Source organism: Phalangium opilio, unplaced genomic scaffold (assembly GCF_054372755.1).
Source record: "Phalangium opilio isolate 3A_F unplaced genomic scaffold, DU_Popi_V2 ptg000021l_1, whole genome shotgun sequence".
In the NCBI taxonomy this organism is placed as follows: Eukaryota; Metazoa; Arthropoda; class Arachnida; order Opiliones; family Phalangiidae; genus Phalangium; species Phalangium opilio.
Genome location: NW_028324153.1, coordinates 2,147,335 through 2,171,557, shown reverse-complemented (window position 1 = coordinate 2,171,557; position 24,223 = coordinate 2,147,335). Strand labels below are relative to the sequence as shown.

Sequence of the window (24,223 nt, the reverse complement as noted above, 5' to 3'; positions counted from 1 at the left end):
TTTTCCCAACTTGTTAAGCTGTAAAATTAACATGTTGAATAAATCTGTTTCCTTTTCTATTTTTTATACTAGATCTATCTTTGGAGTCTGTAATAAGTATACATGCCTCTAAGTAAAAAAATATAATAGGATAATTCATTTAATCTTTTGTGACTTAATTATAGTGCTTCTAGAGATAATTTTATAAATTTACCGAAATAAGCAACCGTTACTCTTCCAAACAAATAAGAAACATGACTAGAAGCGTAGATAAATATTAAAATAAGCTAGCCAATCATTTTTGACAAGTTATGTACTTTGAAATATTACTCTAAGGTAACGCAAAAGAAAAAATCCTAATGTATTTGTGGCTGAAAGGTAAAAAAAACAAAGCGACTATAATAGAGAAAATTCTTGACATGTCCTATATGACGAATTAATCGTAACACTGTTTCGTGTGTTTCTCAGGTTTTCTAGTATGAAATCACACATTTTGATTTATGGCAGGCGAAAACGCCCTGTATAATGGGGAGAGAAAATGTTAAACTTCCCTCTAACAAATTCATAATTGACTTTTACATATATATTAATAAAGTTAGAAATCTCTATTTAGCTCAAGGTCCTAGTTTTTTTTCGTATGCAAAAGTTGCTTGGACGTGTTTTTGAATAATTCAAATGAAGGCGCATTATATATGAAAAAATCCTTCAGTGAAGGTTAAAAAAGAGTTATTTTGGGAGAAACTATTATTTTCTTCAACCGGGTTTAAATACTAAGTAAATTAATATTAATTGTAGGTTATAGGGGGTATTTTTATACCATTTTTTATATAGGTAGATATTATAATATCCTTTATAATCCCTAGTATCAACTCCACGATAAATAAAATGTATTTTTGGGTGTATCTAATATCAATTTTTTGAGTATTTAAAGACCAGAGTCTCGGTACTTTCTTCATTCGAAAATTTTCTAGACGCTCTCTTTCGCTTTACAAGCTCTTAAACACTTGTAAGTAATGTCTAATTTAATTCCTTGCGGTCGCTCGATGACATGGAGGGTAAATAGAAAGCTCTATGACAATCCTGATTTAAAGGATTTTACTTGGGATGATTTTTTTAGAGATGTTTGGGATAAAAATACTTTAACGGACGCGCAGAAAAGGAACATTTGGCGTAAATTAACAGGAGCTTACAATGCTTCTTGTTTAGTTTTTACGATTCAGGATGTCTATAAACACCACTACCGACCTAACGCGGATTTACTCCATACTCTCGTTAGGGGTTGTTCCAATTACACGGACCATATGTTTTTTAAAGTCGAAAATGATGGTATCTTTACTAGATGGTGGTTTAGCCCCAACGCGGACACGTTTTGTTTTTCAAACTCATTTTGAGTACAGGAGCGAAAAGAACGCGATAGAATAGAAACATACGAAATACAATACGATATGGCCGTTGATTATACCTTCAATGCTTTGGAGGATTTATGTTGGCTGAGACTATTTCGCCAACATAGAATCCTGGAAAAACCCCATGTCCAGTTTGCATTGCGTTTAATTTCTAAACACCTTTATCACGGTCGCGTTTTTGTCAGCCTAACCCAATCTTTTACGACTATAAACAACCCCCAAAACGATAGCCCGGTCCGAATGAGTAGATTTACAGCGTGGATAGTTCCCCCGCAAACCTTTTCTAAAATAGAGTGTCCGTACGGGCCCATACATCACGCTTCGGTGAAATGTGCGGCGCGTTATTGGTATTACGGGGGATATCGTTTTCACGAAGAAACGTTCTATAGACGTGTCTTAGACATGTGTTTTAAACTATGCTTGCTGCAACTCACGAGGATAAATAGACCGTGCCCTAAAGAAAAGACTCACTTTCGACAGTCCTTAGCTAGATGGTATTTAAAGAAAGCCATGTATATAGCGGGCGTAGCTCGCCTATATTGCAATACCACCTGGTGTTTAACATTATCAGACATTATGCAAAGACTGATCGACAGCGACGCGTTACCCTTTTTAGTAACGTTGATTTAAAATAATTGAATGGTCAAGCGACGGTGAAGATTTAAAACGGCCGAAGGACAAAGACAAACAGTGAGCTCGAAAATTACAATATCAAACTGGTCCTTAGTTTTGCTAATTACCCGAATTATATGTTTTTTAATATTAAGGCTGTTAATCTATTCTGTAGTATATTAGAATAGGGTTATAATTAACTTTGCGTAATTATATACAAGTTCCAGTTTAAATAGTACATAGAATAGTTGCGATAATACAATTGTGGTGAAATTTTTTATTAGGAATTCTAATCCATCTTTGAAGCGCTTTAATTCAAAAAAATGTAAGTAATATATTTCTATGTATTTCTTTTCAAAACTTTGGTGATAATTTAGGGCCAGCATCGAGAGCTTTGTGGACGTTATTAAGAAGCAAGGTTCTGCCCCCGTGCCCCGTAACGGGCATCTTTATTGTCCACATTGCGAAGGGACATTAAAGGACACGCCCGATTATGGCCAATTAAATTACTATTAAACGACGCGCGACTGTAATTATTTTAGAAAATGCGTTTTAGTCCAGTGCAAACAATATATCAGTTTTGCCACGCGTAGCGACCAGCGGCATTTGCTTAGCACACGGAACTTTTGTTCACTTTGCTGTGAATTTAAGTACCGTGTAAAAGACATATGCCCCTGTTACGAGTGGTCCTGTGATTGACAGGTAATTCTCAATTGGTACTATTATTCGTTTTAAAAAGTGTAAATTTTTGACTGAATATTTCTTTGTAAAATTTAGGTTAAGTCTCAACACAAGGATGCTGTTGTTCTTATTTTTTGATTAATTTTATATTTTATTTTTTCTATGTTAATTTTTTTAGTTATTTAATATTCTATTTTTCTATGTTAATTTTTTTAGTTATTTAATATTTTATTTTTCTATGTTAATTTTTTTAGTTATTTAATATATTATTTTTTGTTAGTGATTAAAATATATTAGTTTTATAATAAATTATTTATAAAAATATGGTTTTATCATTTTAATTATTGTATTTTGACATGCAAATGTATACATTAAAAAAAGGTTCATATTGATTCAAGACGTATTATTTCTCATCTAAATTACCTTTATAACCTCAAAAAAAAATAATCGCACTAAAGTTTACTTTAAAATAAGACATATCTTAATGTCTGGAAGTTTTAAAAACCTTCAATAATCTCTGAATAGCGGGAGTAAGCGAGAGGTCTTTAAAAAACCTGTTCTCATTTTTTAAAGAAATGTCTGGAAATTAGTTTAGCCTAAAGTGTTTAAGAGAGTAGTAATGCGGTAGAATGTTGTCTCGTGTGATGATTTCATAAGCGAATAATATTACAGCCATTTATAAATAATGGACGACATAACACAGTGATGCATCAGCAATTTGACCCATCATATTAGAAGACGTTTAAAAAAATCTCCAGTTTAAGCAACAAAATAAGCAATTAAAACAAGCCTAATGATTCTCTTTCGGGGAGAAACAACTTGTAACTATTCTCTGTGACAAATTGCTTTCAATAATTTAAGCGAGGTCAACTTGGTCTAAATTATTTCGATGCTGGAAAAATTAAATATTAACATTGGATTTCATTTAGAAAGCTTTTCACGCTTCAAAATTTGAATTCAGTTCACAATTGGTCAGTTATCTAGGGTAAAAGTTAGGTAATACTTCAGGCCTTTTCACGCCAGCGAATGTTTGTAAATTTGTTCTAGTTTATACCGTGCTGCTGACTCGGGTGTAACAATTTTTTCAAATATATTAGTACTTCTTCCGACGCTTAGATGTACAAAAACAACTAAATTCAATTTGATAAAATACGTTCTATGTTAATGGAACATTTATATTCAACAGGGCTTGTTCGTTAAGGTGTTAAAAACTTAATAATAAATGCATGCATTTTTTTAAAAAAATTGAAAATCGGCATAGATTTTGCATGACTTTTTTTTCCTTCATAACATTTGCAAGTGTATTTGGAACTATCTTGAGACATAGAACAAAAAATATCCAGAACACAATGCGTGTTATTTTTGGCTCAAATTTCCTTCCCCTTTCGCTCGCAAACATCCTCGCATTTTTCCGTTTTCACTTAAGACCAATCCCGGGTAACACTCGCATTTATAAGTACTGTTATCGGAAGAATTGGGGTTGCAAACGGTTTTGATGTCGGAAAAATTATCATTTCCCTCGATTTCGCATATATCGACGCACTACAAATCGGAATCAGGGATCAAACCAATGGAACATTGGCAATAATACGTTGCGTTATTAGATTCATTACCGTGATATTCTGCATTAAGATTCTGACATTCAATATCCCCTTTTACTTCGCCAATGTCAACGCAGATGCCAGCCTGACTATCATAGTGACCAGCTGAGCATTCGCAGTAAAATGTAGTATTTTCCTGACTTGATACGACGCATTCGGCTTTAAGCTCTGAGCAGGCATTATCTCCCATAGTTTTACAAATATTTTCGCATGTTTGGGTATTATCCTCGAACAGTCCAGCATGACATTCGCAGTAATACTTTGAGTTATTAGTTTCATCAACACGGCATTCGGCTTTAAAATCCTGGCATTCACTGTCATTTTTCACTCGGTAAATATCACCGCAAATTTGGTGTTTCATCTTCGAATAGCCCGGCGGGCCATTCACAGTAATAGGTTGATGTATCAGTTTGATTAATACGGCATTCTGCTTTACGTTTTTGACACTCACTTTCTATTAAAAAAAATTAAAAATCCCCAGCGATTTTTAAAATGCATGAATTTTTTAACGTGACATTCGGCATTAAGATTCTGACATTCAAAAGCTGCTAAAATTTTATAACAAAGGCATGAATTTTTTTAAATAAAAATTTTAAAAATCCCCGGGGATTCAATCCGTAAGGGTTCGATTTAAAGTTTGTTTAAATATTTTGGTTTCTCACGACTGTTTAGGAAATCCGTTCGATATAATTAACCGCTAGTAAATTAAAGACACTCATTTTTTAGATAGTAAAAGTTTAATAATAGTTAAGATGATAAAGTTGGTACAAGTTACTCGTTGGAGTTCTGGTAAGGTTCAGATTTTTCGTTTGTAAAGGGAGGGGAGAAGCGAGAAGAGAGATTTTTGAACTGTTATAGCTAGGGGATTAGCCTCAGTATAGAGGTAGAAAGTTTCTTGGTGGCCTGACTCATGGGTTTGTCCATCCACGGCTTATTTGTTAAAGAAGTATATTTTCTTTAAAATATCTTCTCGCTCGTTCGAGTGGTCGTTCATAAAATCGAATTTACAAAGGGTGCATGCATAAAATAAATATACTACTTCAATTTATAACGGTGGCTCCCCATTTGTAACTTTTCAGATCTTGCATGAGTTCTTGCAGAAATACATATTTTCAAGTCTTCATTTACCCGGTCTTTTCACTTATTTCCAATCATGACTCGTTAAATTTGAGTAACTAAGGTAATTAACATTTTCTACCATAGTTTGTCCCGAATGATATCTTGCGGCATTAAGCAAAAGGTAACTGCACCTCCAACGTTTCTAACTGAAAACGAAAAGGAATCACAAAATATACTTTACATCGATATGGCGGATTTATATATGCTATTCGTTTCACTCATAATTATGCACTGTTTCAGTTGTTTCATTATATTCATGGAACTTTTATATTTTTACACATAAAATAGAAAGCGGAACGGCAAATACGAAGGGCACTATTTGGCTGACACATGAAAAAGAAAGGGAGGGGCAAATTCGAAGGGTACTTTGGCTGACACATGAAAAAGAAATTCGAAGGGGACTAGGGTAACAGACACATTAAAGGGAATTAAGGGGCCAAATATGGAGGGGACTTGGGTGCCTGACACATTTAAAAGAAAGAGAGGGGAAATTACAAAGTGCTTTACACTTAATGATACCTTTAAAGAGAATAAGAGGGTCAAATACCAAAGGAATTAGGGTTCACCAGAGATATATTCAATTTTAGAAGCAGAAACGGAGAAAAGAGTAATCTGGGCGCGACTCAAAGTCCCGGACCCCCTTCCAAGGAACGGAAGGGTATGAAAAAAGAGGCAGGGTCATAGCGACAGAGGTGAAAAGGAATTACGTATTTTTCGCTGTCCCCGTCAGAAACGTCATCAACACGTAGTTTAAGTGAGCCAATAAGGTAATTTTAACTTTTCGTTACGTGTTGGAGGGAAGGGCTCTATACTTGGCTACGAGTCGGACTGAAGTAAATACTAACCGTTCTTCATTCCTACTTCTTAAACTAAATCTATTCCTGGCTCCACTCAATGTGAGTGTCTTGACTTCTATGTAGCAAGCTATGCCAAGTTTTTTTTGGATTCGAGCCCTGAAATTTAGAATTCTACGTGATTATAAAATAACAATCGCACACTATTTTTACAAAAGTTACAATGCGTGTGCATACTTTTGATTCCAGTATATGTATTTTAGTTACTATTTATGTTTAGTAACTATTGCGTAATATAATCGCATTTCTGTATTTTTATTAATATTTCAAGTAGCGTTTTTAGTAATATTTGAATTAGAGTTTTTAGTAATATTTTGGTACTTTAACTAAGATCAGTATTTCTTCCTGTATAATTCGTATGAAGTGTGGCATTTTATTGATAATCGCATAAAAATTTTATTTTTAAAAATCTTGCCAATATTTGTTCATATTCACCAAATAGTATGGTAACCAGTATAATTCATAATTTTCACCTCTCGGAGTGACGTGTGAAGAAAAGAGAGAGCGAGGGAGAGGGAAATAACGCCATATCTTGGTAAATAAGTTTGTAAGTAGTCCTCTTCACTCGGAGAGGTAATTTCTTTGTTTTCCCAACTTGTTTATGTTAAAAAGTACTTAAGTAAGGTGTTTAATAAAAAGTCAATATTTGTGTTGATTAGGGTGTTACTTGATCACAGATCCCTTCGTACAAACATCTTAACAATAATAGTGTATATTTTTCAATTGACATTCTATTCCATGTAAAATTTTGTGTAACTCAATTAAATGTTCTTGAAAAACTGGTTCTTTTAGTATATTAATCTTGTAAACAGATTAATAATAATGAGCAATAAATAGCACTATATCCAAAATACTACACTAAAAATACCATCACCGTAAAGGGGGCGCTGTAGCTTACCAAAAATGTATATATGCCTTTAAGATGGAGGATTCGGGGAGGAGAAGAACTATAAATTAACAGATAACTCTATTGTGTGTATGATAATAATAATATAAAATGATAAGGTTATTGATTAGACTGATAATATACTGAAAGCAAAGCTGATCTAGAGTATTTTGGCATCTTTGGCTAAATTGTAGAACATTGATTGCACATTTTTCAAGAGAACACGTGGAGAGTCGAATTCTGTAACTTGATCTTGATCGAGAACCATCACCCTAGGAAAAGTTAAATGACAACAAATTCGTCAATAATTTTATGCTAATTTAATAGGTTGTTAAACTAACTTGTCGTAGTCCAAGATGGTGTTTATTCTGTGCGCGATAGTGATGATGGTGCAGTCGGCGAATTCTTTCTTGACGGTCTTTTGAATGAGATCGTCGGTATCCATGTCGACCGAGGCAGTCGCTTCGTCCAAGATCAAGATCTTGGTGTTCCTCAACAAGGCGCGAGCCAAGCAGACCAATTGACGCTGTCCGACGCTCAGGTTCTGTCCTCCTTCGGTCACGGGGTAATCCAGTCCCTGCTCGTGTGACGCCACGAAGGATTTCAGGTGCGAATGTTCCAGGGCGGCCCACAGTCGCTGGTCATCTTGTTGACCAAAGGGGTCCAGGTTGAGTCTGAGTGTTCCCGAGAAGAGAATGGGCTCTTGGGACCTCAAATAGGACAAGCCCAATTTCTCCACCACCACACCGTCTATGACGATCTGACCTCGTACCCCCTCGATGAGACGGAAGAGCGCCAGCGTCAGCGACGACTTTCCCGCGCCTGTCCGCCCAACCACGCCCACCTTCTCCCCGGCTTCAATCCTGACATTTATGTCCTTCAAAACCAAATTCATTCCTTCTCGGTATCTGGTGCTGTAGTTGTGGAATGTAATTTGTCCTCGTTGAGGCCAGTCAGCAGTCGGTTGACATTCTGGTTTCTCGCACTCGGCCTCAGACTCCAAACGGCAGTATTCGTCAACTCTTTCTATAGAGACTATATTTGATTCCAAAGCCGTAGCGGAAGTGACAAAGACTTTTAGATATGGCAGAAGCTGTTAATTCAAAATATTAAATTAGTATAGTGTATTAGTATTGCTAAACGTGACAAAAGCCTGCGCACTTTCCTTTCAAAATTCAGAGAAAATTCTTCTTAGTCAATTAGATTATTTAAAGAATATAATAACGTTCAAAGAGATAAGACGAAGATACTCTTTTTATTCTGTATAACTATTGGTACTTTTTGTATTATCCCACTATAGCCACGATACACTTTCACGCTAATAAAAACCTTCAGTATATAAAGGGTTAAATGAAAAACCAGCAGAGAATATGCTTTACTCGCTTCGAATTCACTAGCAGATTATATTGTTATTTCAGACTAATGACTTAAAAAAATTGGTATCGGTATTTCAGTTAAGCTTTGACATTGACATCGGTTAATTTACGATATCGGCTAACGATGCAAGTCTGTTTATAACATTAAATCGGTTCAAGTGTCACTAGACAGTATATAACTTCAAAATCTAGTCTTTCATAATAATAACATTCAAAATTAAATAGGCTCGAAGACTTTGCTTATTAAACAACACTTTTGTCAAAAACCTTAAATTTGTTCCTAGAAAAAGGTTTATATTTTGATATAAAACGGTTCCCAAATGTAACCAACGAATATTTCATTTCAAAACGGTGGCGACAAAATGGTTAAAACGGAGAAAAACTCCCATTCTACCGCTCTCTCAGAATATTGAAATAAAAATTGTAAAAAGTAACCCCGAGTGTATTTCCGCGTTATACACTCAGATAGACTTTATTACAGAGTCGCTTACCCCTCGTCAAATTTTCCGTATGGAGTATTATTTTTGCTAACGCCATCTATGATGTCGTGTGCAAAAATGAAAAGGATTTGTCAATGCCACGTCATGAAACGACTATTAAACGTTTTCTTGTAAACGTAGTAGAATGATGGCCAAACTAGCTACTATTCTAAAAAAAGGATCGCAGCCATAGGTGTATATCTAGCCTAATCTAAAATTACATCGTCCCTAAACTTGATTACAGTGATACATTTGTTCGCTTCACTATATCAGAAGTAAGATGAGACTAAAGAGCTCTAGCATTGGTAGTAGATCCTGGCACTAGTGAACAAATCTGAGGATTTTACGGCGCTTCCATCGCGCCTACACTAGACAGAAAAAAAATTGGTCGAGTTCCAAAAAACATTTTTTACCCCCATCCCCTCAACCTAAAGCCGCGAAACACGGACGCGGGTGCTTGAATCTAGTTCGGCCATCTACCGCCGCGAGCGTCACAGGTTTTGGAGGGAAAATTCAGAAACCGCTACCAGAGGGACAACCGTTGGTGTGTTATCAAGAATATTCACTTTCGCCAAGTGAAGAATTTGGTTAACTCGATACTTCCAGTCTCATCTTACTTCTGGCTATATCATTCTCCTACTGCATACAATTCCATCTCGAGACACTCTTTGTTAATTCAGTAACTATATGACCATTTTGTTACACCACACTTTAGCGACGTTTAAAGAGTTAAACGGAAAACCAGCAGAAATTTTAGCTTGTGGAAAAGATTTTGATTTACTCGCTTCGTCTTAATTTGTAGCGCTTACCCGATCGGCATTAGACAAGATCAATCCTACAAAATCAGCTGACAGAGTCCCTTTGTTCAAAATTATGAAAATTGCGGTACAAAACATCAAGCAATTGCCCAAAATATTGTAGCGTAATGTCAGCCATCTGTAAAGAAATTGCATTTTATTGAATAGGAGGAATGAGTAGCGACTTGCAATGCCTTCTTTTCATCGTCTCCACGAAAAGCAAAGTCCGGCTTAAATGACGCAATTCCAAAATTCAGTGAACAAGATACCTTTGCGCCATGTTCATCATGTAGTTAGCGCCAGTGCATTCGTCGATCAGTTTCAGGAAATGTTTTTCAAAATTCTTTACGGCGTCACACGCCCTGATGACAGTGCTGCCAGCCGCTGATTCACCCACATGTGAAAACAAAAAGGAATTTCTCAAGCTTGTTATCCGCTTGAATTGACGATTGCTAGACATCAAGAAACGCTGCAAAAACATTGCACATTCTTCAGTTTAAAAGCGATATTACCATGAATCCATACAACTATGAATATACAGCTGCGTTACGCTGTCTAACCTCTCGATAAGGTTTGGGCGTGGCTTAGCGAAAGGAGACATCAGTCACGTGTCTGCTAGTGTTAGGAGCGGGAGAAGGGAGGGGGAGTCCGGGGTGTGTAAATTCGAAACGTCACTTTCTCGTGTCTTGTGATTGGCTATTAGAGCTACGCAAAACGCGTCAAAGCTAGGAGGGTAACACCCAACCCAAATCGACATGGCATAAGGGGCATATGATAGAGCTGTATATTCATAGTTACATAGATTCATGATATTACGAAGTACTCCCCCACAAGAGTGGGAGTGAGAACGCCTCGAGTAAGACTTGAGTGCCTTCTACAACATTTTGCAGTAAAATATGTTAGTGCCAAAACACTTTAAGCAGTTCAATATTTCAAAGATTTGTAGCTATTATAATTTCGTGGGTGAAGTGATGGTTGACGAATTCTCAGTTAGGACTGTCTTTGCCCAACACCTCTTTCCCTTCGCCATCAGGGCTTTTCTACGCTTAATAAAACTTTCTTAAAAACAAAATCTCATACAATATCGGTTAACTTTAGGAAATGTCGATAATAATATTGACAATTTTTTATGTTTTATAATTTTCAATAAACTCAGTTGAATTGCTTCAAGTTTTGACCTGCTGTCAACTAGTAGATTATTGAAGATCAAAAGTGGCTATCCATCACTAGATACGAATTCCGCGTTTAACCACGACAATTAAAAGTTGAGAGTGATACTGAATAATAACTTATGAATGGAGACTGAAATTGTCGTATCCACAAAAAACTCGACTGCCGCTTTATTAAAAAACCCGACTTATCTACTATTTAGTTTTTTAGTCTAAGTTACATTGTATAAATACCGGGTATTCCTTTTGTACACCACGCGTTCACGGGTTAAAATTCTATTGTAAAGTTCTTAAAATGACTAGCTGTTATTCAGTAATAAAGTATATTTAGCTTAAATCTCACTCGCAATTATTTACACTCAACTACACAACAGAAATCAAATTCCTACCTGAAGTGAAAGGTATCCAACGGCAACAACAATGCAGGGAATTATGAATAATGGTAAATACATTGTAATTCCTAACGGGTAAATAAGTAAAAACATCAATCCAAAATGAGTAAGACTTAACATTCCGGGTAATTGCTGGTCGAGGGCGTCGATATCTTGAGAGAAACGATTGAGTATCCTTCCAGCGGGTGTCGTGTCGAAGAAGGACATAGGAGAACGCGATACGCTGTAGAGCATTTTCCCATGTAGCCAGTTTGCCGCTCTTAGACAGCGAAAGGCGTTGCTAATTACGTTAAGAAACCCCGCAAATGCTTGGCTAGCCCAAGAACAACTAAGACCGCTATACGAGTTGCCTTTAGGTTTGGGTTCGCTTTAAAATCTCCCTTGGAGTCCGCGCACCAAAGAGACAACCAGTACATTGTCGCGAAATTAAGTACAACAGTACTGGCAGCTGTTACTTCGGAAATTAATAACATTTTTCGCGCCATTTTTACTTTATAGCTCGACTTATAGCCGCACCTGCTACTGAACTAATGATAGATAGTAACGGTCCGGAAGTAAAGGGATGAAACCTCCGTTTTGAATTAATAGTTTCCTTTTCTTTGAAGGGAGTATGTTGGACGTAACCTTTCTTATAACGTGTCGATGTTTCTTCAACCGCTCCTTCTCCTCCACTGAAAGAGGGACATTGCCCCGTAGGATATTTATACAACACTCGACAATAGATTTAATCGCTTCTTTATTGGCAAATTTAATTGCGGCCTTTCTTTGACATGAGTTACAATTTGCAATATATTTAAAAAAATTTAAATTATCGTCGACTCGTTTTGACGGAGCCATTCCGCTAGTTTGGACGCCTTCACCAAGGTACAGTTGTTGCTGTCCCTATGAAAAGTGCCAGCCCTGGGGGTATCGCACTCGATACTTGATAATCTCGGGCAACCGTAGTCTTCGGCGTTGATAACTTCGCACCCTAAGAACCTTGATAGGGTTTCGGCCTTCTCCGCTCCTTTCGTCACGTATGACGATGCTCTAGCTCGAATATAGTCGGCGGCCTCCTGCGTCGTCTCGTATGGGTAGTCTCCCTCCTCGAATGCTAGATCGAAAGTGTTCATTGAGAGCCACCTGCATTGCCTTTTATCCTTGACGGATAACTCTGAGAACTTGCATGGGGATTGGAAGATCCAGACTTCGTGGACGTCGGTCTCCTTCACGTACATCGTCAGCTCCTTGATTATCCATTGCCCCTTAATCCGGAAAAAATTCGCTTCAAGGATGGCCGTCATTTCGGTATGAACAGTGCTGCTTGTTGACCTGGAAGTATACCTGTTCTTAGACGGTGGATATCTAGGGTGTTAGCCTTAAGGTCTACAAATAGACATCCGTAAGGTTCCAAAGTCGCCTGTCTAAAAGAGTCTACCACGTATTTACTATTTCCCAGCGAAATTTGTTTCGCAAGATGGATAATGGCCGACTGATCACGTGGTGTTTTAAATATAACCAAGTAATGGGCATTTAAGTTTAAGGTACGAATTTCCTTCCCGGGATAATAAAGATTCTGCATTAAAATTAAAACTGAGGTATTCCTATGGTGCGAACCCCTAATGAAAAGATTCGTCACGTCCTTATTATTCGCTATTTCACATAGTAGGTCGTCTAATATAACGAAGTTCCTCACACTAGCATCTAGGGTGTTAACATCTAATAAACCCTCGTGAAATTCTACACTCGGAGTATGGGATAGTATAGCACCGTATAGTTTCGACTGATACTCCGTGTAACACCAAATTATTCTTTCGGGGGTGGGCGAAATACATATATCCTTATGCTTAATTAATTCTCCTACGAAAACACTTTTCCCACAGCCGGTGACTCCAGCCACTAGTCCGGTAAAGGGGTGCTGCATACTGAAATCCATATCGATAAATGCGGGAGGAATTAACTACCGTAAACTTATATTTAAAGAAATTTATACTTACATTTTTCGGATCTTGATCGGTACTTCAAGGATGGATGTAGAATGCCTTATCTTTAAACCGTCCTCGTCTTTTATACTTTAATGTCACGTGACTTTCTGACCATGTAAACATGGCGCTCTTTTTAGACCAATCATGTTCTTATAGTGAACATGGCGTTTAAACCACGTGTATGACAAAGGCTATTTACCACGTTGTCGAATATGACGCTTAAGCCTAACATTGACGCCATGATTGATTCACTGATTGTGAGAAAAAATATTTGATTCGCTGGCGCCATAAGAGGAAAAAATGCGGTGGACGCCATGTCTGATTCATTGACGCCATATTTATCGGTACCAGATCATGTGCTATCTGGCACTGGCTGACGCCATGTCCCCAAACCAATACTTTCTATCTACTTGACTCACTCAATAAACGCTTCAGGATGCCCTCATTCTTCATTCCTTGTACGACCTTGTCGCGTAAGTTGTTTTCCAACTGTGCTCCAAAATCACAGTGCATCGCCAAGCGCTTCAGCTCCGTCAAGTATTCGCTGACAGTCTCCGATCCTGTCTGGTTACGTAGACTGAAACGGTAACGCTCCACCGTGGGGTTCGGAGCAGGGTTGAGATGTTCCTTTACCAATTTAACAATGACGGCATACGTCTTCGTGGTGGGCTTGTCCGGTGCTGTTAAGTTTCTTACCAGCCCGTAAGTATCTCTTCCGATCAACGCAAGCAACGTGCGACCCTTCTTCGCTTCCGGAATGTCGTCGATCTCGAAGAACAGCTCCAACCGTTCTACGTATGAGTCCCAAGTCTCCAATTTACCATCAAATGGTCCAACATTTCCAATGGTCGCCGCCATTCCAACTGGCGAACTAGCGTTTGTGACAGAAAACTTCCTTTCCTCTGTCATCACACGGAACTGCAGCCCGAAACTAACGCGAATACGCGGCAAAAAGCTCCGTCGCCACTGTAATGTCTTTTTTAGAGAGAAACTACATCCACGAATCCGGGTACGAAAGTGATACTTTATTACAATTTGAACACATTTATATACAGTAACCGTCCACACCAAGCTTCTCCTTCCCGGGGAAAAACCGCGTCGTCTGCTTTACTCATTTTTATTTTTTATACAAAATTTTGTATAATGTTAAATTGTCCCGAAGTGGCGCCTTAAGCGCCACTGCTGTCAAACTGATTAAAAAAAACATTTTTCGCGGGGATAAGAACCCCCGCCCACAATCTGTAAAAGGGCAGTCTAGTCAGTAAATGTAACGCGCTCGAGTCAGACGTGTTCTATTTTTGGTACAATAAATTCAAGTTCATATTATTAAACTACCACTGCGTTTTCCTTGCAACAATGGACTATCTGGTAAATATAGATAGTCATGGACAAATAAGTCCTTTAAACGGGAACCTGGGAACTTCTTCGATTGCTAGTTTTATTTAATTTCTTTGTGAGCCGTGAAATTAGGCCCCCTTTCCTACTTTCAAATTTTACGGTTACATAAAGTGGCGAGCTTGCCAGGACTCGTTACGACTGACATTACCAATTGTACTTAACGCGTACTTGTGAACATTAATTGTGCCATTGCTTAACTGTCGCTTCATAAATCCCGCCGACCCTCATGCTTTAATCGCCGCGATTAACGCGCAGTTACCGGGATCTTATACTCCCCCGAGGAGGTACACTCCTCCTCCAAGCCTTGGTACTAGTCCTATGCATGGTCAAGGACAAGCGGCAGGAGGAATCCCACCTCCGCCGCCGCTACCGCAAGGTGCAGCGTCCAATGTTCTGATTCAAACTATTCAAACACTTGCGACTACGTTAGCAAACATCGGAACTAGACCAGCCGCCAAAAATAGGCCAAAACCACCCCCTCACTTAATATTTAGTGGTGTTGAAGGTGAAAGCGCGCCGGAATTCCTTCGGACTTTAACGGAATTCGCTGAATATCACAGCATGACAGACAATGACATTATCGCGCTTCTCCCCCAAATATTAAAGGGCCGTGCATTAATCTGGTTTAGGCCTAATCAAGTACTAACGTGGCGTACAGTGAAAGGCGCGTTTAGAGACTATTTCTTTTCGGTAGGAGCGGAGGAATCCCTCCGCCTAGAAATACCTCAGTTTAAACAACCCGCCGATGTATCTTTTGACGCGTACATCGCGAGTATTACCGCGATGAATCAGAACCTACGCGTTCCGTACACTGACTCCGAACTTGTTGGTATTTGCAAGAGAAATATCCTCCCCGAAATACGCATCCATGTCTTCAACGACAACATAAGGACAATGCGCAGCTTCATAGAAAAGGGCCGCGTAACAGAAGAAATTTTACGAGCGACCCCTTCTAGCTCATTGTATCCTACCGAAAGGGCAAAGTCTACCTCGCGTGAATCTAGTGGGAGAAGAAATTCTCCCACAGCCGCGGTTTTAACTAAACCGCCGGGGGGAGGTGCGATATCAAAGGTTGCGAAACCAAACGCAAGCAATGCCAATAGATCAAAGACTCCTACGCCGGTGAAGACAGAGCAAAACGATTTAAGTCAAATCGAATGCTATAAGGGCGGACTCTTCGCGCATTATGCCACAACCTGTCCGGACAAACAAGAAGTCGCGCAAAGACAAGCTTCGGAAAACGCGAAAGCGGGAAGACCAAAAGGGGATCGTCTTCCCGCCGCGCGAAGAAAGTAAAGCCCCTTATGGAAATTGGCTCTATGGATGTGCGTCGCTGTGAGGTTGATCCTCCCGTGGCCATAGAAGCCGTGTATTCGCATGGGACTTTCGCGACCAGACTAGATTCAGGCGCTGATGCATTATTTATCAGCTTACATCAGTGGCGAAATTTAGTCAGAAATTTAAAACCAGACTTAGTACTTCCGGAAGAGGAAGAGACTTAATGCATAGTGTTAGGCGATGGACGTTATACCTTCACAAAGGGACGCGCGCGAATAGACTTCCGCTTAGGACAGTTGAAACAAAAACTCCCAGTAGTTCCCTCACTACCGAACGACTTTATTCTGGGAAAGAATTTCCTGTATAAACATCGTGCCGTTTTGGATTTTGGTACAAAAACTTGTGAGATTGACGGAACAACGTTTCCATTCGTGCTTAATCTCCCGGGGTTAAAGACTCCAACCCCTCAGATTATAGAGAACATTGAACAAGCTGTCGCGTCGCCTACACTGAGTCCGAAACAGAAGAAAGACTTAAAAACTCTATTATTACGATTTCCAAAATTATTTTCGGAAAAAGCAGGTCGTACTAACTTAGTCTATCACGAGATTAACACTACCACCGTTGTTCCCGTTAGTCAACGCGGGTATCGTGTTAGCGACGAGAAAAAACGGATAATTGAAGATCATTTTCACGAAATGATCCGCGACGGAATCGTGAAACCATCCGTTAGTCCTTACGCGTCGCCAGTGGTACTTGTCCACCAGAAATGCGGAAAGATACGTTTCTGCGTCGACTATCGCGCTCTAAACAAAGTGACCGTAAAAGATCCGTATCCGCTTCCGAGAATAGAGGAACTACTAAGAAAAATGGGTGCCCCAAAGTTCATCACAGCACTGGACTTAAAGAGCGGCTATTGGCAGATAGATCTCCATCCGCAAGCGAAAGCGAAGACTGCTTTCATAACGCACGCGGGGAAGTACGAGTTCGAGGTACTTCCGTTCGGTCTATGCAATGCGCCGTCGTCATTTCAACGACTCATCGATGAAGTCTTCAGGGATGGACATCACTTTTCCATCTGTGTCTATCTGGATGACATCGTCATTCCATCCAGTACGTGGGCCGACCATCTTCAAGCCTTGGAATACGTCTTTCACCGACTGTCTGAAGCAGGACTTACGCTTCAGACCAAGAAATGTCGCTTTGCGCAAAGCGAAGCGACCGTGTTAGGGCATATTGTTAATGAACGAGGGATTCATATTGATCCCTCCAAGACTAAGGCTATAGTGGACTTTCCCGTCCCCAAGAACGTGAAAGCAATCCAAAGATTTCTGGGCATGGCGGGATGGCATTCACGATTCATTCCGCAGTATTCCAAGATCGTTGCCCCGTTAAATCATCTTAAGAAGAAAGACGTTCCATTCCAGTGGAAAGAAGAACAGCAGAAAGCGTTCCAGGCCATCAAGGATGCGATCTGTATGGCGCCTCCTTTAGCGGCTTACGACCCAAAGTTGCCGTGTATCCTAACAACGGATGCTAGCGACACCGGCCTTGGAGTTTTCCTGTCGCAAATTCAAGAGGACGTCGAGGTACCTATTGCCTATGCCAGTAAACAGCTGACCGACGTCCAGAGAAGATATACCACCACTGAAAAGGAATGTCTTGCCATCTATTGGGGAGTTGGAAAGTTCAGGCCATACTTGGAGAACATACCGTTCACTGTGATCACCGATCACAAAGCTCTCCAGTGGTTGTTCACACTGAAAGAACCAAACTCTCGACTTGTTCGTTGGGCGATGTACTTGCAGACGTATGACTTCAAGATCATACACAAGAATGGAGTTCAGAACAAGGTTGCGGACGCATTATCAAGAGCGCCTGTCTCGCTATTAGCCATGTCATTGGAAGACATGACTTCACCGTCCTCGTCAGAAGATTCCAGTCCAGCGGAATCCTCTTCAATGACGTCGACTTCGTCCACAACCAGTAGCGGATTAGCTCCTCCCGCCAATCATGCATTGTATCACTCTTTCACGCTGGAAGAAGTGCGAAAAGCCCAACAAGATGAACAAGCCACAAATGACATCATAGTCCAGTTATCAGGAGATAATCCTCAAAGACATCGGTATTACGAACTGAAGAACGATGTCTTGTATCGAAAGGCCTATGGTAGACAACCAGCGAAAATCTATTTGCCACAGCGGTTCCGGCGGGACACCATCCGCTTATTCCATGACCACCCTCTATCTGGACATCGAGGTCGAGATCGTACCTTCGATAAGGTTCTGGCCAGATATTGGTGGTCATCATTAAGGGAGGACGTTACCGAGTACGTCCGCGGATGTCCTTTGTGCCAGATGCACAAGGCCCGCAATAGAAAACGTCCAGGTCTCATGCAGCCTACGGCCATTACTGAGCCATTTGATTTGTGGACATAATGGGACCTCTACCAAGAAGCCGTCACCATCACAAATACCTCCTGGTTTTTACGGACTATGCTACCAAATTTGTCGAACTATACCCGATGAAGAACATCACCGCCAGACGTGCGCGAAGAAACTCGTTTCCATGATAGTTCGCTATGGATGTCCGAAAGCCATCGTAAGCGACAATGGGACACAATTCGTTTCCCAACTTTGGAAGGACATTCTCAAGATGTTCAAAGTCAAACCACGATACATCACTCAGTATCATCCACAGAGTAACATCGTGGAACGCACAAACAGAGTTCTGGGAGAAATTATTTCGATGTTCGTTGGTCGAGATCAATGAAGATGGGACGAGAACTTGCCATTTATCCAGTTTGCCATCAACTCGACTACACATACCACAACAGGAAGAACTCCTTTCTACCTTAACATGGGTAGGTAACCGAGATTTCCCTGGGACTTGGACGTGGGTATGCCAGTAGCGGACTTTGTTGAAAGGTCCGCATCGTTCTCAGCTTTAGCGAAGCAGCTTGCTTTGTCTAAGGAACTTGCCAAGAAAGCGCAAGCACACCAGAAGCGCTACTACGATCAAAGGCGGGAAGGAATTGAATTTCCCGTTGGTGCGCTTGTCTGGAAGGAGACGCATCCCTTGTCTCAAGCGGCACGTGATGTTGCCGCTAAGTTATGTCCCAAATGGGATGGTCCCTACAAAATCGCAAAGAAGATAGACCGATTGCGATATCAACTAGAAGACCCAGAGACTGGAGAAAAGAAAGGAATCGAGAATATCGCTCATCTAAAGCTATATTGGTCGAATAAAGATGTCTGCCAACCGGACGGAAGCCAGTCATCCTCAACTTCAAGCAGTTCCGCTTCTAGTTCTACAACGTCACAGTCGCAGCAATCACGCTCAAGTTAAGACGTGTTTATGTTTTTGGTTAAATAAAAGTATTATTTCGATTACCACGGCGTTTTTCTTCAAAATGGGTTATTTGGTAAATATGTTTTAGTCATGGACAATAAGTCTTTTAAACGGGTAACCTGGGAACTTCTTAATTGCTAGTTTTACATTTAATTTCTTTTTGAGCCGTGAAATTAGGCCCCCTTTCCTAGTTTTAAATTTTAAGGTTACACCCTTAAACTTAATTAAGAAACTGAAATACAATGCTATTATAATTAAGGGGTCATCCCTAAAATACTCCAATGATCATAACTCGAAAACAGTGTCCCCTATGTGGCAAAATGGAGATAGATATTACATTTTCGACTCAAAATCGCCCAAAGAACATCCCCCTTAATTTATAACAGACTTATCAGAAACACCCTGAATATTTATTCTGCTTTGTCAAACTTAAGAAAGACATAATAAAATCATACACCTTAAACTGAAATTTCTTTTAGGCGAAAAATTTAGTGACCCATGCACTTTAAATAAAAGCTCAATTTAATCTTAACTTTCGGAGAATTGTTTAAAATATTTTTATCTTACCAAACGCTAGTAAAATGCCTGGCGCAGTCTCCTCTTCCCATTCAATATCAGTTGTTAAATTTTCAAATTTTGAAAAATCTGACGCACAAGCTAATTCAATTGCAAGTTCCTTGTTCGCAATTTTTCTTATAGGGTAGTTGTCCCATTTCTCTTCTTCGCACCACTTAACCAAAACATGCAAACGACTAGATGATTTAGCTGTCGCTCTTGGCATAGTTTGAAATTGGTCGTGATTCAGGATTATAACTAATATCGAACGCCCGAAATTTTAAATACCGAAATCAAATTATTTAGGTATTATATTTTTAATCTAATAATCCGAAATTAGAGAAACTTCCCCAAGCGTCCAAAGGCTCTGAAGTTCCGAGAATGAATTCGCTTGCGCTTGGTAAGGGTCAAGGGACAGAGGGGATAGAGTGTACAGACCTGATTCTTGATCTGTACTATTTTCAAGATTTTCTAAAACCACGTAAATTTTAGAATATTTTCAACCAAAGTTACTTCTTTGAGGATCTTAAATCAAGGTGTGGTTCCTCATTTCTTTCCCTCCATAGCGAGCTAAAAGCATTTTTGAAAAAAAATTCCATGATCCCAAGCTTAAACCAAATAGGGCTTGTCGTCAGGCAACGCCGGAGGATTAGTACGTTCATTCCCACTCCCATTTCGGTTCTTTTCAATACAATAGGAATGATCTAGTCCTCTGATAAACACCGAAAACTCTACGGGCCACCTGCAATAGTATTCTAAAGGTCCATTTTCAAACATGCCATGATTGGTCCAAAACGATGACAACGGTGAGCTTAAGCTTTCAGCGTGTTTTTTTCTTCTAGTTTTGCACGTTTGAAAAGACAACTTTAGAAGGATTTTCTTGTATAGACCAAGAGCCAGTGGCCTGGATCTTACCTCATAAAGTACAAAAGGTCTGACCATTGGAATGAGTTCAGTTTTGATGCTCATTAATAGATTTAGCCGTCTTACGTGTCACAGCTGGGGCATTTGAGGGGGGCGGGGTCATGTTTGACCCTAATGAGGTATGATTTCTTACCTCTTGAGGTACATGAGTAAAAAGGTGGCAAATGATAGAACTGGAAATCATGATTCCAAATATATGTAATCTGACGTCATCAAAGGGGGCCATCAATAAATTAGACGGGGGTTAAAATGGTCGAATGAGGTATGAATTCTTACCTCATGAGGTACATGTATGAATCCGGTATTGTTTGATAGATCTGGTCGTGCTAAATAACAGAATATAAAATCTGACATGAAAATGCGCGGCTAAGGTTTAATCTGACGGCCTGATTCTTGCGTCAGACCATGACAACTTCGTTGCCTTATAAAGCCAGATTCCCAAGCGACCGAAAAAAAACCGGCGCAAATCACGCAGCATACAGTAGAAATTTTACCTTACGCGGTCGCCCGGCTGTAGACTGTTCACACCACGACTGAATTTTGAGTTTGGCGGTAGATATTATTGGGTCACGTGACAGATTAGAGTGGTTTCCAAATCATTTATTTCGCACTCTGAATTGGTATCTCTGTCCCATTGTCGTTTAGATCGTACAAGAAAGTATATTTTCTAACCTCCTCAATAAGGACTTCCTTATTAACATCCCCCAGTAGCACAAGCCTTCCGCATAACAGTCGGTTAAAGGTCGAATAGTCGGTTTACGGTCCAGTCAGCTGTACCATGCTTATTTCGATACTTTTCCGACTCATGAAGCCGACTACTTCTTTTAGTTGGCAATGCCGACATCTATCTGACAGTTGGAACAGAGATGGTTTAAAGTAGGCTTGCCTACCGTCTAGAAAATTTCAACTTATTTTTTGCCAATTGATTACCGACTCTCTCGCGCTAGTCGGTATTGTGACGTTTAAGAAGAGTAAAATTAAAAGCAAAGTTATGCTTAGGCCGTTTAGTAATCGACATTTATCCGACAGTTGGAACTGAGATGGTTTAAAGTAGGCTTGCCTACCGTCTAAAGAATTCCAACACATTTTTTGCCAATTGATTACCGACTCTCTCGCGCTAGTCGTTATTGTGACGTTTAAGAAGAGTAAAATTAAAAGCAAAGTTATTCTTAGGCCGTTTAGTAACCGACATTTATCCGACTGTTGGAACTGTGGTGGTTTGAAGTAGGCTTGCCTACCGTCCTAAACATGTAACCCACTTTTGCCAATTGATTACCGACTCCTTCCCGCTAGTCGGTATGGTCACGTTATAAAAGAGTTAAATGAAAAAAGAAGTTGTTGTAGAGGCCTTCTTTTTCCGTGGGACGGTTTTTTTGACTTTTACTATTCCGCATATACCACCAAATTTTTTTTGTTATACATTTAACTTATACTATATTTCGACCCACAAACAGAAGTTGATAATACTATATTTTTGGAAACACTAGAAACATAACGTTACAAAAAAACTGCAAAGCAAGAAAACACATCTGATTTTCTAGTTTGAATTTTCCAACCTGTAATTTCTTGGGTCAGGTGACACGCCTCTGTTCTATTGGCGTAACTAAGATAACGCCATGCACGTCATCATCGAAGAGGGCGCTGCTAGTGCGAAAGCAAGTTAGCCTTTCCAGTATCTCTGACGCGGCTGGGTCGTTAGAATGTTTAAACGAGATTTTTGTGGTCGAAAATGATTAGTTCTAGGCTTGCTAACTTTTAATTTCATCGCTAAGGTTCTTTGTCACACTATATAAACTAGAAACGTCTTCGTTTGTCACGTAAGGTTTGAATTTTGTTATTGAATTATCAATTTATCTACTTTTTAGAGCCAGTTTTATGCATAAGCCTTTGCTTTTTTACCTAGCTTCTCATCTGCTGGGAACCACACCCCTATAAAGTGAAACCAAAACTTAAACGTTTATGTATACCTTCAGTTTCTTTGTTTCAATATAAAAGAAGCAAGTGCTTTGGGGCGCTTGGAAATCAAAAACCTTATATATTAAAGAGTTTTGGTTGTGAAAATAATACTGAATTCCAAAATAGATCTCAATTTGTTTCAGTTACAGAATTTTTTTGCGGTTTCAAGCATTTTAAGAGAAAAATGTGTCAAGTAATACCCTTTAGAATTGTATGTTTTTCTTTTTCCTTAAAAATCTGTAAGTGTATATTTTTCATTAAGATTTTTGTAATTTAAGAGATAGTAATTGGCCAAATCGAAGATATTAACAATGAATATTAATAAATGCTTTAATTGATGAAAATATTATACTCGCCCTGAAAAATTTTACTTTTTGTTAAAACCAATTAGCTAGGCGCCTAATATTTTCATTCGACTAGTCGTGTCATATAGAATACATTGTTTAATATTTGAAATTGTTATAATTGACCTGCATGTTACTTGAAATATAAAAAGTACAAATTCTTAAGTGTTGTTCATTGAAATGTATTAAAGATATTTCAATACTAGGTATCAGTATCCTTTACTATAAGCGAATGAAGCCTCGAGTTAAGGCTTGATCGTCGCAAAACCATCGGGCCTCGAGTTAAGGTTTGATCGTCGCAAAAGCGTCGGACCTCTTGCTGACAGGCGGTTAAGTCGACTCTCAAACGTGTTGGATGAGGGTCGAATTTCATTCGTGTCGTAACAGTCGGTAAACCAGTGGGCCGTAGTCCCACCGGGCGGACATTTCGATTCTCAAACCCTTACTCTACCAGCCCTTTACCGACGATTTACCGTTCCTATACTAAAAAGCCGCGAAATAGTCGGATTGAGCGCGGCTTTAGGTAGACATAATGACGCCGACATATAGTCGGCCAACAGTCGTTTTATAGTAGCCTCAAAACAGTAGGAAAACCGGCGGGCCGTCGTCCCTCCAGGCGGACATTTCGACTTTCAAACTATTACTCTCCCGACTTATTAGTGACTTTTTACCAACTCGTCGGTAACACACAAAGCCGACCATGTAGGCCCTACGTCGGCAGTGCTACTGGGGTCTTACCTATATATACTTCCATTAGATACGTTTCTCTTTCTTCGTGGCATGTTTCCGACCAAAAAAAATACATGGCGGCTATCAATCTACCTAGCGTATGCGTGCACTCTTGAAATTTATGACGTAGTCAGTGGGATAATTTTATTGGCTGAGACACCGGCGTAACGCCGAACACGACCGAAAAATAGAACACAACTTGCGCCCGGCCGAGCGGAAATTCCGTCGGGCTCGGCCTAAAGATTTTTCGGCCGAACCCCTTTCTGCCTGGTCTCCGTCGTGATTTCCGTCGAGTGCGAGTCTAGCTTAAATGTAGCTGGTGATATATTGTAAAACCAGCCCCACTGATGTCGAGTACATTAATCTTAACTTG

At 39.5% G+C, this 24,223-nt stretch overlaps 1 protein-coding gene across 1 annotated transcript; it reads right to left on the bottom strand.

Annotated features, from left to right (window-relative positions):
• Nucleotides 1-7,298: 7,298 nt before the first annotated feature.
• LOC149696411 (ATP-binding cassette sub-family C member 2-like) lies at nucleotides 7,299-12,634 on the bottom strand. The gene is made up of 7 exons (XM_089867345.1): nucleotides 12,171-12,634; nucleotides 11,843-12,022; nucleotides 11,349-11,631; nucleotides 10,060-10,259; nucleotides 9,803-9,929; nucleotides 7,480-8,231; nucleotides 7,299-7,410 (listed from the first exon to the last, which is right to left on the bottom strand). Exons 1-7 carry the CDS (start codon nucleotides 12,632-12,634, stop codon nucleotides 7,299-7,301), a joined length of 2,118 nt encoding a protein of 705 aa, XP_089723471.1.
• Nucleotides 12,635-24,223: the final 11,589 nt, after the last annotated feature.

Bases quoted from the DNA above. Each gene is read 5' to 3' on its own strand.
- LOC149696411 (XM_089867345.1), bottom strand. From the start codon at position 12,634: ATGACGGCCATCCTTGAAGCGAATTTTTTCCGGATTAAGGGGCAATGG. The intron at 10,260-11,348 runs GTAGGAATTTGA...ATGTTTTTGCAG, and splicing joins TTGGATACCTTTCACTTCAG to CGTTTCTTGATGTCTAGCAA. The intron at 7,411-7,479 runs GTTAGTTTAACA...AACTTTTCCTAG, and splicing joins ACCATCTTGGACTACGACAA to GGTGATGGTTCTCGATCAAG.